Below are 15,676 nucleotides of genomic sequence, written 5' to 3' on the forward strand. Positions count from 1 at the left end.
GAAGGTTAATAATCTGTTTGAAATACATTCTCACAGAAATATGTTCTTCTGACTAAGCCAGGCAAGGGCATCTGGAGGGCACTACCAAGCTGTCTACAATGATAGTTTTGCTCCAGCACTCCTGTTGGGAGGTGCCAGCTTGAGCTGATTTGAGGCCGATCTGGTTGGTGTTAGGGTTGTTTGTTCCAAAATGGCAGATGCTGTAGGAGGCCATATGTTTTAGAGCATGCATTTACAGCTCCGGATTGATGCATGCTGCACGTTGGCAATCGTGGGTGTTCATCTCTTCGCCGACAGTGGAGTACAGAAGAATGCATGCAGCATTTAAAACCAGCTAGTATGTCCTTTGTTTAGTTGTGTGCTTGACGCGTGAAAAAGCGCTTGCCGTCTAGCTGATATGAAGGATTTGTTAGGTTCCTAGGTATGGAATCAGACCGGTCTTTCCTCTAGCTTAGCACCATCTGCACTGATGGTCGGTGGCTCTTCAGTTCTCTGGCAGAAGTCTATCCAAGCCCTATCCCCCTTCTTCTTTATTATGAGAAATATCAGAGATAAAGCCTGAGACTGTACATGCAGAGCATGTGTTCTGGCACTGAGGCAGGGAACCCCCCAGGATCTCTGGAAAGAATTTATTTTGGTCTTACTGCCAGCATTGTTGGTGGCTGACCCTGTTAACCATCCAGCCATGGCCCCTCCCTGATCCGTATGTCGTTTTTCTCCTTTGGGAACAATATGCTGAATGGAAAACTGGGATATGCTTTAAAGCAGAGTGGGCACCTGTGACCCTTAGCCTAATTTCATACAGATTGGGGGGATCAAAATGGAAGGAGGGAAGGGAAAATGTCTTCTGCAAGCAAACAGTTTAGATTGGAGATTGGCAATGTGGTGCCCTCCAATGTTCTTGGACTGCGCTCCTTTAGGAGGAAGGGTGGAATATAAATTGAATTGATGATGATGATAAAAATGGAAATGGACTGCCTTCAAGTCGATTCCGATTTATGGTGACCCTATGGACAGGGTTTTCATGGTAAGTGGTATTCAGAGGGGGGTTACCATTGCCTTCCTCTGAGGCTGAGAGGCAGTGACTGGCCCAAGGTCACCCAGTGAGCTTCATGGCTGTATAGGGATTCAAACCCTGGTCTCCCAGGTCGTAGTCCAACACCCTAACCACTATGCCACACTGGCTGTGTGATGATGATAATGATGATGTTAATAATAATGCCCCCATAACCCCTGACCGTTGGCCATGTTGGCAAGGCTGGTAGGAGATGGACTCCAACAACATCTGGAAGGCCTCACGTTGGCTACCCTTGTTTCAGACCTCTGGCAAGCGTGGTGGGCAGGGAGGGGGAGGGAGAGGGAGGGGGGAGAGAGAGAAGGGTGGCTCTGGCCCTGCCCACTGCTGCTTTGATGTCCCCAACAGCACCCCTGAGCGAATGTAGCCCTTGACCAAAGAAAGCTCCCCCTACCCCTGCTTTAAAGCCTCAAATATATTGCTCATATTTATTCCTCTGCATGAGAAAAGCATGTGGCTTCTACACTTAGAGAGCGATCTTGAGGTTGCACCCAGTTTTGCAGACTTCTCCTATTCTGCCCAATTAAGATAAGCCTGTTCTGTCCTGTTGAAGTCAGAGTGTAAGTGGGACCAAGCTGGCCTGAGTCTATATGCCATTTCACTCATAGGGTGGGTTGGCCTGTTGGGTGGCCTTTCTTCTGGTTTAGTGCCCAGAATTTTGTTCCAGGAGCTGCTACCTGGAGAACCACACTTGGGCTTGCTTGTTCAGGTGATTTGTGCCCAAGAAGACCACATTGCATTTTCTCTAAAGGGCTTTGTAAGTTGAGTGTTTTGCTTCCCACTGAACACAGAAGCCTTTTAGGGAAGGTTTTGTTTTTGTTTTGTTAGCTTCATGTGTTTTAGAAGCATGTTAAAAAAAAGAGTACCTTTAGGCTGAGCTTGGTTAATTGTCCCTTCTCCATTGACTTATGATGGGAAAAGTCTTCTGGAATGCCCCACCTTCCCTCACGCTTCTGACTGTTACTCATTCATTCATCCATCATTGGCGATCACTCGTGGCCGAGTAAGATTGTCTTCCAGGGTAAGGCCTTTAACTGTTACTAACTGACTGTAACTACCCCTACTCAAACATGCTTCAGGACCTCTCGTTTTGGGTCATCCTCCAGTCAGCCAAAACACGATGCAGCTCTTCTCCCTTTGTTGATGAGGAAGCCAGAGGGCAAATTTGGTGCAACCTTCTGGGTGCCTGGTGCAAGCAAGTTTGCAGATGAGTTTGTTCTGTGCCCCTCTGCAAAATTGGCTGGCTCTCTGATTTTCAAGGAGGACCTTGGGAATTAATGGGACCTGGTTGCTGAGAGAATACAATTTTATGCATGAAGGTGAATGGAAACATAGAGACAGCTGCTTGAAACAGCTGGATCAACCTTCCCCAATCTGGTGCCCTCCAGAGTATTTGGACTACAACTCCTATCATCTTTGGCTATTGGCTGTGCTGGAGAGGCTGATGGGAGTTGTAGTCCACAACATCTAGAGTATACCCTGTTGGCTACACCTCACCTAAGTGCTGCTAATCCCCAATCTACCTACCTTCCAACCGACCTGTCCTTTCTCATCTGTGGTTCCAAAAGCCCTCTCAGATCTTGAAATTGCCTCTGGCTGGCCCATTGTAGGGTACAGTTAATAAATCCTGTTACTGCCTGCAAACTTGCTAGCCTGGCTGAAGTATTCTTGTCTTAATGCAGCCTACACCCCCCAGGACATAACAGGGGGCATCCCAGATTCTGAGTGGCTCCTTCCAGAATTGCTGAAGAAAGCAGGCTATGTCAGTAAGATCGTTGGCAAATGGTAAAGCTCCTTTTTGACTATTTCCTTTTTGTATGGCTTGCTTTATATGTGGATGAATTAAGAGTTCAAACGGTCCGATTCTTGTCTTCAGAAATCCAGAAATCAAGGCAGGGTATCTTACCACCACCACCTGCTGTGACTAATTTCAGAGCTAAGGTTTGTTGTATAATAGATGCAACCTGTTGCTCTTATTTTCATAATTTGTAAAGCTGCACTGCTGGAGTGTGTCATAAGTAGTCATCAAATCTTTTATCTTTGGCCTCCGCAAAGTGTTGATCTCAGAGGTGTGGTGCTTTCTGCCAAACTGTAAGCTGCTCCTTTTTTTGATCCTACTTGAATAGCAGAGTTCTTTGGGTGGCTTCAGAGATTCATTCTCTTCCCCAAGGAGAAAGGACTGATGCTGGCGCTCCTCTGAAGAGTCAGAGCATAATCTAGGCAGGCAAAGGGTAAACGGGGAGCTAGTGAACAAATATTGACCCACAATCTGCTTGTGCTGCATCCCAGGAGCTCTTTTAAAAGAGCTGAGAGTTGGATCGTTGAAATTGATGACAAACCTCTGTGGTGCTGGCGCAGGTGTTAACAAAGGTAATGGCAAGGCCACTGAAAATGGTTCTTTTCTATAAATCATGGTTGTTAAGGAAAGGCTCACAGCAGCTGCGGAGGAAAGTGTGATTTCTGAGCCACTTTGGAATAAAAAAAGAGAGAGATAGAGATGACTGTTCTCTTCCTATTGCTCCCCTGTCTATTGATTTCCCTGACTGGTATATGCATTTACTGCTGATAGAGAGAGCAGAGGTTAAAGCAGGGATTATTTATTTTTATTTTTATGATTTATTAGTTGCTTGCTACCCGAAGGTCTCCAAGTGACTTACAAAAAAAATCATACTATAAAAACAAAACAAAAAAACAACAACACCCCCATACAGACACAGGAAGCTTCGGCCGCATGCTAGTAACAGATATAATCTCAGTCTGCCAAATGCCTGGGAAAAAAGGTCTTTACCTGATTCCAGAAATATATCATTGAAGATGCCAGGTGGAACTCAGTGGGGAGCATATTCCACAGATGGAGAGCCACAAGGCGCCAGGCTGGTCAAAGGTTGCTGAACCATGGAGAGCTCCACGTGAGCAACTTGCTCCAACAAAGGTTGGGATCAGACTGAAGCCTTTTAAGGCTCAGGATAGAGACACACTCACTGTTCTGCCGGTTCCAGTGCATCTCCACCGCTCTTTTCTGAAAACAGGGGTACACAAAGCTACTCAGACCCCAGCCCTTTTTACTGTAGAACCTAGTGGGATCAGTTTGAGTGTGGTGTTTTTTTTATTCACTTCAAAGAGATTTTGTAAGTGATCGGCAGATCAACCCATTCCCCCTCCAGGTGTGGCCAGTGGGGTGCTTTGCTGTATTCGACTAGTGTGCTCACAGCCTCAGTCTCCAGTCTACATCCTCCAGGCTCCACCCCCTTGTAAAGAACTTCTGAGCCTTAAAATACCACCCCTCTGGCCAGAAGACAAGCACTCCTTCTCCGTTCCGTAGCCTCCCTCCTGATGTACTTTCTGCACTGCCAGACTGATGATGTGTGATGGGAGGCATCTGGTTCCTCAGGCTCACAGAAAGGTCATGGTCTAGGAGGTTCCTCTGGGAACTCCTGTCCAATAGCGTCGGGCACAGTGGTCTCCCTATAATCAGCAGTCAGCTCTGAGCCCTGAATTTCACCCGGCGCTCCATCTGGTGCCCCTGCAGCCTTTGACTCCGTGTCCAGATCACTGTCCAGACGGTTCGGAAGCTGCAGCTCGTGCAAAACGCGGCAGCCAGATTGTTAACAGGAACTCGGAGATGTGAACATATAACACCGATTCTGGCCCGCTTGCACTGGCTGCCTATACGCTTCCGGGCTCAATTCAAAGTGCTGGTTTTGACTTATAAAGCCTTACACGGCTTGGGACCACAATACCTGATGGAGCGCCTCTCCCAATATGAACCTACCCGTACACTACATTCAACATCAAAGGCTCTCCTTCGGGGACCCACCCAGAGAGAAGCCCGGGAGGTGACAACAAGGAAATGGGCTTTCTCTGTGGTGGCCCCCGAATTATGGAATTCTCTCCCTGATGAGGTACGCCTGGCGCCAACATTGTTATACTTTTGGTGCCAGGTAAAAACCTTCTTGTTCTCCCAGGCATTTTAACATTTTAATATCTACTTTTAACACCTACATCTATCACTCACAATCTTAATTTTAGTAATTTTAACAATAACATCTTAAACAGCTTCATATTTTAACTGATTTAATACGTTTTTATACTTAACATTTTAGGATTGCGTCTGTCGTTGTCCATGTGTTTAACTATGTTTAGTTATTTTGTTACATTGTTTCCATGTGTTTGATATATGTTTTTAATTGTATACTGGATGTTTTTATGCCGTAAACCGCCCAGAGAGCTTCGGCTATTGGGCGGTATAGAAATATAATAAATAAATAAATGGCTCATGACAGCAACCATCTCTCAGATTTCCCTGACGCTGGGGCAACTGAGGATTTGGGAATTTTTAAATCAGGGTGCATTATAAAATTGCATTAAGCCTTTGTGTAAAGTATGCCACTGCTGGGGCTGGGCCATGGGGAGCCATCGGAGGTGAGCCAGGAGCTATGGGATGAAGCCTGTAGTCAGGACCAAAGGACAGACCAGGAGGCAGGATTGAGAAACAAGCCAGAAATCAGGGCTGAAGAACAATCAAAGGATGCATGATGACATCAGAGCTCAGGAAGACCTTAACTGGAACAGGAAGCCTTGTTGTAGCCTTTTCTTCCCAGAGGATCCAAAAGACAAGTCTGGGTGGACTGGGTCAGTCCAGGACCTAAAGGGTACTAAGCTTCCTAAGCAAATCTTGCAGCATCTTGCAATTTCAGTGGCTTGCCATGTGCAGCAGCCACAGACAGGCCCAAAGGTTCTCAGTTTGAGCCCCGATAGCCTTGGTTGCCACTTTAGTATAATGTAAAACAGGAGTGGCCAGTGTGGTGCCCTCTAGATGTTTTTGGACTCCAACTCCCAGTGGTCCCAACCAGAACAGCCAGTGGTCACTTATGATGGTAGTTGTTGTCCAACGATTTCTGGAGGGCAGCACCTTCCCCTGATTTAAAGTAACACATCCTGTGACAGACTTAACAGCCGAATCCACCTGGTGATAAAGTGTGTCATGCAAATATGCCAGTCTAGGAAAATGTGGCTCATAGATGCAGCACCTACATGAATATTATTTTTTTCATTGGTTTGAGGAGCAGTGTGATGTAGTTTATAGAGAGTCCAGGGGGAGCTGGGTTCAAACCCTTGCTCAGCCCTGATTGTGACTCTAGGTAGGCTGCATTCTCTCAGCTTACCATACCCCTCACAGAAGATAAAAGGGTAGGGGGATGACCTTGTTCCTTGGAGGGAAGGGCAGGATAAAAAGCGGGGCAAGATAATACAGGCCAAAAAAGGATTTGTATATTTCAAGGGATTTGCAAACAAGCTAGCGAACATTCACTGATGATCAAGCTGTTTGCCACCAGAAGCACAGACCAAGGGAAGAAAGCAAATGAACCCACACCCGTGAATTATTTATTGCTGAAAATCCAAACAGCAGACTGCCAAAGAAGAAAAATACAGCTCAGTGGGCTGCAGGCAATAGGATGCAGCTGAGTGCTAATAAATGTAAATTCATACACCTGGGGAAAGGAAATAAACAGCACAGATACAGATTGGTTCCAGGGAGTTATCTGGAAAGTAGCGAGTCTCGAACAACCTCAGAGCCATAGCAGAAAGCTAATTAAGTCTGAGCTTGCAGCATAGTACCTCTTGTGAGGGCAGGAAGCACCTGATTGGCTAGACTTGGCACCTGTTGTGTCGGTCTGTTTCTAGGGCCAGATGCCTTTGCCATTCGGGGAAGGGGTGCTCTGTTGAAAAGGGAAGGCGGTGCACTCTGCAGACATTCCTCGAGGTATTCTTCCCCCTGACCACAGCGTAGACAGTTGGGCAAATAGAGGACCAGTGTGCCCCACGTGTATCATGTGGCTGTGTGCATTCTTCTGTACTTAGCCAGTCAAAACTCTGCACCCAGAAGAATCTGAATTCTGTGACTGTTTTGTTTTATTTAAACGTTTCTGTACTTCCCTTTCTCAACATGATTCCAACAATAAAATCAACACATTGAAATACAGTAACTCAATAAATAATAAGACCAGCCAGTGGAATAGCACGGCTTATTTCCACATACGCACTTGACTGAATAAGTAAGTCTTTAGGAGGTGTCAAAAGCATATCTGACTTGGCACCTGCCTTATCATAGAATTATAGAATAGTAGAGTTGGAAGGGGCCTATAAGGCCATCCAGTCTAACCCCCTGCTCAATGCAGGAATCCAAATCAAAGCATTTCCGACAGATGGCTGTCCAGCTGCCTCTCGAATGCCTCCAGTGTCGGAGAGCCCACTACCTCTCTAGGTCATTGGTTCCATTGTCGTATGGTCCTAACAGCTAGGAGACATTCCTGCAACTTGAGTCCATTATTCCGTGTCCTGCACTCTGGGGCGATCGAGAAGAGATCCCGGCCCTCCTCTGTGTGGCAACCTTTCATGTACTTGAAGAGTGCTATCATATCTCCCCTCAGTCTCCTCTTCTCCAGGCTAAACATGCCCAGTTCTTTCAGTCTCTCCTCATAGGGCTTTGTTTCCAGTCCCCTGATCATCCTTGTTGTCCTCCTCTGAACCCCTCTTATTTGAGAGGGAAGACGATTTCATAAGCTGGGCTCTGCAACAGAGAAAGCTCTCTCCCAGGTTGTTACATCGTGGACCTAGACATATGGACAGGTCTATATGGGAGAAAGCGCTCCATCAGGTATCAGGCATGGGGAACGTTTGGCCCTCCAGATGTTGCTGAGTTACATCTCCCATCATCCCTAGCCATTGGTCATTGCTTGCTGGGGATGGAGTTGTAGTTCAGCAACATCTGGAGGGCCAAAGGTTCAGTAAAAGAACGTTAATGTGGCTTGGTAGCAGATTGGCAGCCAGTGCAGTTCTTTCACAGTGGTGTTGCATGGTCACGGTAGGCAGCTCTGCTCAGCAGTCTAGCTGCCACATTCTGCACAAGCTGCAGCTTCTGAACCAGCTTGAAGGGCAGCCCCACATAGAACACATTACAGTAATCCAGTTGAGGTTACCAATGCATGGGTTGCTGCGGCCAGGCTACCCTTGTCCAGGAATGATCATAGCTGGCACACTAGCTGAAGATGGTAGAAGGTGCCCTAAGTTACTTGAGCTACTCCAGTGATAATGATGGATCTAGGAGCATCCCTGGACTATGCACCTGTTTCTTCAGAGTGAGTGCAACCCCATCTAGAACAGGCAGCTTATCCATGTCCTGGACGTGGGAACCACCCACCCATTCACAAAGCCTCTGCCTTGTCACGATTCAGCTTCAGTTTACTGGGCCTTCATATACATGTTAAATAGTGTTGGGGACAAGGTGGCACCCTGCGGCATAAAAAAAGTTACATCAGTCTTTGCCAGCCTGGAGCCGTTGAAATGTTTTGGACTACAGTTCCCATCAGACCCAATTACCATAGCCATGCTGATTGGGACCGATGGGACTTGTAGGGCATCTGGTTGGCAATGGCTATGTTAACTAATTCCTGTACGTTTGAGCTCTGGGAAGTAATTTTGTCAGGTGCTGTGCAGGGCTGGCAGATGCTGGAAGTGGGGCAAGAGCAACTCCTGTTTGGGTTCTTTTGTTTGTCTTCCAGAAGGAAGATAGAGTTAGGGTCCTCCAGCTGGCTAGTCTTGCCTACTTTTACCTGCGCTGTTCTCTACCTAACTTCCTTCTGTTGTAAACTGATGTGTTCAGGGAAGCTGACCTGCCTCTCCTTCCTTTGCTTTTCTTCTTCGACTGTCCAAGGAGAGAGGAGATATCTCTGTCTTTGCTCTCTCTCCTGAGCCATGAGGGCAATACCCACGTCTGGGCATTGCGCCTCCAACTTAGTTAAAACTAGGTATGCCTTTCCTATCTACTTTGTATTTCTATAAATAAAGTCACTTTTCTTGTTTTGCTAAGTCTTAAGTCTCAGTGATCTCAGTGCAGGGTAAAAGCCTGCTTCTAAGGTAAATACACACACTGGCACACACGCAGCTCAGACACTGAGTGTCTGCATATTTCCATAACAGCAGAGACGAAGTGACCCAGCAAGGGACTTTGTGACTGATGAGCCAGGAAGCCCCCAAAAGGCAAATGATCTGGATTAGTTGGCTGTGGGCCTTTCATTGTCTGGTTCGTAGCCGTGGCCCATTATTTCTGTCAGCCTCCTCATTACAGCGTTCTTTTCATACAGTGCTGATGCTCTGATTGATGTTCTCTGATGTGTTCCAGACTAGTTTTTTTCCTTTTGTTAATCTTTCTAGGCACCTTGGCCACAGACCTGAGTTCCATCCCTTGAGGCACGGATTTGATGAGTGGTTTGGATCCCCTAACTGCCATTTCGGACCTTACGATAATAAAGTTGCTCCAAACATCCCCATTTATAGGGACTGGGAAATGATTGGCAGGTAGTCACTTTTCTGTATCGCCCGTGCCTTGTTGCCTTTTCCTTCTGGTTTTCCTGGCTCCTGTTAAGCTCTGCTGCAGTAGAGAGGCTAGGGCTCCACCATGCCACCCTTTCTTCCAGAGGAGCGTGATGTGCTGGTGTTTGCCTTCCCTTCCTGTAAGAGGCCAGGGGGCTCTAGGCTTCTGGATCAGGGACCTCTGCAGGGCTGCATTTTCCAGAAATTCCATCACACATCAACACTCACTGAGACATGCCAGGCACCCAAGGTGAAGTGATGGAAACACCACCTGATACGCACACAGAGCAGGGCTTGCAGTACCCCCTGAGGAGCTGCCATATGCAATGAATTATGTATGAGAACTCCATTAACAATGACAAGGTTGCAAAGTTAATCACTCGGAAGTTAGGAAACACCAGCCCCCAACTGGCTTCCTCTACAACTGTAGCTTTGGCAAAAATCCATCAGTCAACGTGGCTCCAGAGAAAATCACTCTGAAAGACTCTTCTAAGTTACGTTTTCCTATACAGAAATATAGTATGCCCCCATTTAAAGGTAAGAGATATTAAGGAGCCTTTCTGTTTGATTTCTGTGTGACGTGTGTTTATGTGTTGCACTGCCCAATCTGTGTACCAGTAGGTGGGAGGGAACTACTATGTGTCCATACATTATGTATTTTATCTACATTGAGATTAATCCAGCCATCCCCAACCTGGTTCCTTCCAGATATTGTGGACTACAACTCCCATTGGCCCCCACCTGTTGTTAGACTCCCACCTCTCACCACCCAGACCCTGGGCCATGCTGGCTACAGCTGATGGAAGCTGTAGTCCTATACTTCTGAGGGCACCGGGTTGGGGAAAGCTGGATTAAACTCTAGATAAGTAAAGTAGATCAGGAAGCAGTGAAGCATCTTGGCGCAGAGCTGTTTGAGGCAGCATCTGCTGTGTGTGTGCAGGGGTACTGTCTCTTGTTGCACAGTGACTTGTTGTTTTCTCAGGGGACGGATGGGGAGCAAAGTGCTTATTCTCCCCCTCCCCATATCCTGTAAAGCATTTGGAACATTTTTCCTGGTTTTGTTTTTATCTTTTAGGTATTATGAAGATGTAAAAATTGACCATAAGACAGGGGAAGCCAACCTAACTCAAATGTACTTACAGGTACTCTGCATTCTGGTAAAAAGTTTTCAGAAACCCACAGGGACTTTCTGCAGCTGCACCTGCATAAGTAGCATGGGTGGCCATATTTAAAGTTGGTTCTCTTGTCGTTTCCAGGAAGCCCTTGATTTCATTAGCACACAGCAAGCCAGCCAACAGCCGTTCTTCCTATATTGGGCAATCGATGCCACTCATGCTCCTGTGTATGCCTCCAGGGAGTTCTTGGGCACAAGCCAACGAGGGCGGTAAGTCACTTTTTGAGCTGAAGAATCATCCCACCCCCACTCTTTTCTTGCGCTAGAAGAAAACCAAGAGCTGTGGTGGTTGGCCCCCAAACAGTAGTGACCCCCACTTAAAATCTTAAAAGTGTGGATCTGTTTCAGCATCAGAGAGCAGCAGGTGCTTGAGAAAGTTCAGCCTAAGCTGAAGATTAACATTTCTCTTGCAATCTGAAATAAAGTCTTAACAGCAGGAGTGAATAGGGTTGACAACTCTTGAGAACAAAGATTCTGGTACCTGGATATGATCTGGAAGCAGAGACCAAAGCAGATCTGAGGTGGATCCAGGGGAGGAGCCAAGCACAACAGCTGTCTCTTCAAGGTATACAACTTAAAAAGACAAGAGGGAGACTGGAGGGGAGGGTTTGACCCTTATTATCTGGCAACTGGCCCCAAAGTAAACAAAAAATTAACCATATGGGATTTTTCCCTCTAGTGAATTGGTACTTTTTGCCTTCTGCATCATTTTGGGGAGTGGTGCCTCCGTCCTTTCCACCCCCTCCAATTCTGCTTGCAGGGGTTAATTTGAGCCAGGAATCACCAGGGTTTAGCCCAAGAACATATGTCCAGTGTCATTGATTAAGTAATCAGGAAGTCTTCCTTCCCACCATCCTTTGTGTTAAGATTTCCCTTGCCCTAGCAACCAAACCCCCCCCCCCGGCAAAAAAACTAAACTAAACTAAAAATGGTAAATTCTAAATGGGTAGCCATAAAAAAGTTTGTTAAAGCAAAAACAACAAGCAAAAATCTGATCAAGTGGGCCCTGACCTACAGGAGGCTCTGCCAGAATGATAATGCAGCCCTATGCATTTTTCCTGGAATTCATTTTGTTCAATGGTGCTTTACTCCATGGTAAGTCTGAAAAAATCCAATTCTATCCACACTTACCTGGAAGTTCGCTCCATTGAACCCAGTGGGACTTATTTCTGAGTAAACATGCGTTGGACTGTTAATGTGCTTCTATACATTTAAGGTACCATAAGACTCTGTGTCTTAAGAGTTGGAAGTTCTGTAAACATTTGGTACCTCAACAGCAATGCAGAATAAATAACTCATTTCCCTTTCCAATTATTTATTTATTTAAGACATTTTCCTGCTTCCCTTCATCAAGATAAATTCCAGGATGGTTTACAGATGATACAATCTAATATAATGTGTTAATTTTTACATTGACTACTTAAAATTTTTACATTGACTACCTTAAATGAACATTAATACCATTGAATACACAATACCCACAGTACCTGAAACAAATACTAGACGTTTTGTGTTAAGAACATTAAGACCAAAAGCCCATCCAGTCCAGCATCCTGTTCTCACAGTGTCCAACCAGTTGCATAGGGGACTCCCACAAGCAGGTTTTTATTAACAATCAGCAAATAGGCGAGTCTTTAATAACTGCCTAAAACCAGTCAAGATTGGTGCTTGTCTTATGACAGTTCCAGTATACCCAACCATTAGTATCCTATTACAGTGTTTCTTTTGTAAATAAAACACTGCTGTTAAACTCTTGGTATTTTTGGAACTGGTTGATTTTTTTTTTTTTTAAAAGTGTTTATTTTGTTGAGAGCAGTGCATTGGAAACTATTTACATATAAATAAATATTACTGTTTAATATTACAGAGTCTACAAGTGGCAACCCTAGCACCCACCCACCCACCCACCTTGACTGCCTTGTAATTTATTATGTATTTGTTTATATATTTATTTGTAATTTGTTCACCCTGCCTTTCAGATATGGTGATGCAGTGCGAGAAATTGACAGCAGCGTTGGGAAAATACTTAGTCATCTTCAAAAACTGGACATAAGCAACAACACCTTGGTGTTTTTCACGTCTGACAACGGTGCTGCCCTTATTTCAGCTCCTGAACAAGGTTGGTTTTCCTGGTACAAAACTTGGTTAGAGGTAGAGAATGTGAGACTTTGGTTAGCTTCTTGTTAGTTCTTGTTGTTTGTGAATACACACAGTTAATACAAGAAAAAAACAAGAGGAGCTCTGCTGATTTGCTTCATTCACCTTCTAATCTTCCCTATCCCTGTCTTTTAGAATTTCTGATTTCTCTTTCTCTAGGTGGTAGCAACGGCCCTTTCCTATGTGGCAAGCAAACTACATTTGAAGGTGGCATGAGAGAGCCAGCAATTGCCTGGTGGCCGGGACATGTACCTGCTGGGCAGGTGAGAGTCTAGAATTATTTAATGACTTTGTTACAGTCTGTTTGGAGTTGTCCATTCTTTTTAATGAATTCTAATGCGCTTTGGGTCAGAGTGTCCTGTTTTGGTCTTTGAGAAGAGCCACTGGGCATGGCAGGATGGTCAGGTGCTGCAGCACCACAGCGTGAACAGTCACCTCCAACAAAGGCTAGAAGTGGCGTAGAGCCCCTGCCTCCAGTCCACTTCTCCTAGGCTCCACCCCCTTTGTAACAATTGCAGTCCTTAAAGGGCCAGCCCTCTGGCCTGCAGATGGGCAATTCTCTGGCTTCCTACTGGTGAGATCCTTGTGCCCTTGGACTGGTGAGGTCGTTTGAGAGGCACTTGGTCCCTTTGGCCATGAACAGCACCTGTGAGGGTCTGAGCTCTGGTTCTGTGGGCCCTGGTGCTGTGGGATCTGACTCAATGGCCTCCTATCTATATGCTTCAGGTTCAGTGATCTCCTGATCACCAGCATCAGCTAGTGCCTCTAGCCTCTGACTCAGGGTCTTGGTTGCTGTGGGACTCTGGGGTAATAACACAGATATTTAATATAGTTTGTTTGAGAGCTCCCTCTCAAGTGCAGCAGAAACCGGAAAGTTGATTGGTTGATGATCTTCTGGGGCAACTGAACAGCATTGTTGCAGTTTTCATCATCGCGTACATGTGATCAGGATGTGTTTTTTGTTTGTTTCGAAGGGCTTGAGTGCCACCAGGAGTCCCCTTCCCCATCTCCTCTCCACTCTAAATTCTAAGTTAATTAACATACCCCAGTGAAGTATCTTGTCCTGGGTACCTTCCCCTTCCAAAACCGACTTCTACAGCAACTGGCCTCTTAGGGCAAAAAGTGATGGTAAAACACCAGCTAGCCACTCCTCCTGCTGCCTGGAATTTATTTATTTATTTATTTATTTATTTATTGAATTTATGAGTCGCCCATCTGGCCGGTTATCCAGCTACTCTGGGCGACGTACAAAATACAACATCCAATTACATTTACATTAAAACACTTAAAATCTCAAACCAGAATAATAAAATTACTGAAACTAATCCAAGCAAATACATCTCCAGCCTGCTCTTAGAGGTTTTGGTGATGAAAATTCTGCATCTTGTTTATAGTCCATATATCACCATCCATATACTCGACACTTCACAGAGAACGATCAGGCTGGTCTTTGCCCCAAGGAGTTTACGATCTGGAAAACAACACAAGGGAGACAGCAGAGGAAAGAAGGAGGCTGGTTTAAAAAGGGAGATAATATGCAGGGGAGGAAGGGCTGTAAAGTCAGTGGAAGAGAATGCGCTTTGCATGCAGAAGGTCCCAGGTTAAGTCCCCGGCAGCATCTCCAAGTAGGGCTAGGAAAGGGTCCCTGTCTGAAACCCTGGGGAGCTGTTACTGGTCAGTGTATACAATCCTGAGCCAGATGGACCAACAGTCCGACTTGGTATAAAGCCGCTTTGTATGTTCTTATGTTCTACACAGAGTAATCCTCAAGGCAACCAGGTTGATCTCCCACCACCCTTATAGTTAGGAAGAGCTTTCTCCAGCCCTCTCTGAACGTTCAGCCTGTTTTGTTGTGTTCTTCTTTGCGTCTGTATGGGAGTTAATAGGTTACGACTAGCACCTTCAGCTCTTACTAACAGACTGCAGGAAGGCAGTGCGAATGCTGGAATAGTGTTGGAGCAAAGCCACCTGATTCTCTGCTGGCTGCAGCCTCAGCTTTCTAGGGCAGCCTCATATAAAGCTAATAATAATAATAATAATATTTGTCTAGTGCTTTCAGGTGTTCAAAGCTCTTCATGTGCATTACTTAGTCATAATCCTTACCAGTAACCCTGACAGGAAGTCACGGTTATTTCCCCCCATGTTGCTGGTGGGGGGAAACTAGACTGTGAGAGAGTGGCTTGTCTGTGGCCACCGTTAACTGTTTTTGTAAGGCACAGGTGCTGATGCTCAGCCCAGGTCACTGCTGCTAGAGCGAAACCCCTAAGTAACCTAATCGTCTTCAAGACTGCTGGCTTGCTTCCATACGGCGGACAGGTTTAAAGTGGAGTAGGTGTGCTCACTCCTCCTCCATAGCTTGGCTTAGCTTTGACTGTGAGCCCTTACAAACCCATTCTGTATCTGCACAGTGCAGGGTTTATAACTGCTGCTGTAAAATAGCAAATTCCATGTGAAGGAGCCTGGGCATGTTGTCCTGTACCATCCAAGACTGGGAACCAGATGAAGGTGGGCTGGTATTTTGGTAGGATTTGTTTGAATCAGTAACTGAGGTCTCTATACCAGGATGTAGCTGTCTGCTTGCATGTGGGTGTGATTCTTAGCTCAGCAATAACCAGCAGGCAGCTCTCTTTAAGTGGCAACACAGATGTGTTCAGGAAACCATCCCAATACTCATCAATGGTAAACACAGTCAAAGTCTGCAGGAAGCAGGCTCCTAATAATGGCTATTTTGTTTCTGTTGTGGATATCTTCATTCCAAAGAGAAGAGGCTGTTCAGAAACTGGACCTTTTATAAATCCTTTGTTCTTGTGGACAATGAAAACATTTAGTTTCTAATTTATATCTCCTTTCAAGGGTTATTAATTAAATGGAGAAGGAGGCATTGTCTGAATGACACA

At 45.7% G+C, this 15,676-nt stretch overlaps 1 protein-coding gene across 4 annotated transcripts in view; it reads left to right on the forward strand.

Moving 5' to 3' along the window:
* Positions 1 to 15,676, forward strand: part of GALNS (galactosamine (N-acetyl)-6-sulfatase) — a 58,187-nt gene that overhangs the window by 6,894 nt on the left and 35,617 nt on the right. For all 4 annotated transcript variants that reach the window (XM_061594084.1, XM_061594087.1, XM_061594085.1 and 1 more), the window contains exons 4-9: positions 2,758 to 2,860; positions 9,290 to 9,433; positions 10,524 to 10,590; positions 10,705 to 10,832; positions 12,602 to 12,741; positions 12,939 to 13,042. In XM_061594084.1, the coding sequence (XP_061450068.1) occupies positions 2,758 to 2,860; positions 9,290 to 9,433; positions 10,524 to 10,590; positions 10,705 to 10,832; positions 12,602 to 12,741; positions 12,939 to 13,042 (686 nt within the window). The remainder of the gene's footprint in view (positions 1 to 2,757; positions 2,861 to 9,289; positions 9,434 to 10,523; positions 10,591 to 10,704; positions 10,833 to 12,601; positions 12,742 to 12,938; positions 13,043 to 15,676) is intronic.

The sequence above is a fragment of the Rhineura floridana genome, chromosome 13 (genome assembly GCF_030035675.1).
Source record: "Rhineura floridana isolate rRhiFlo1 chromosome 13, rRhiFlo1.hap2, whole genome shotgun sequence".
NCBI lineage: Eukaryota > Metazoa > Chordata > Lepidosauria > Squamata > Rhineuridae > Rhineura > Rhineura floridana.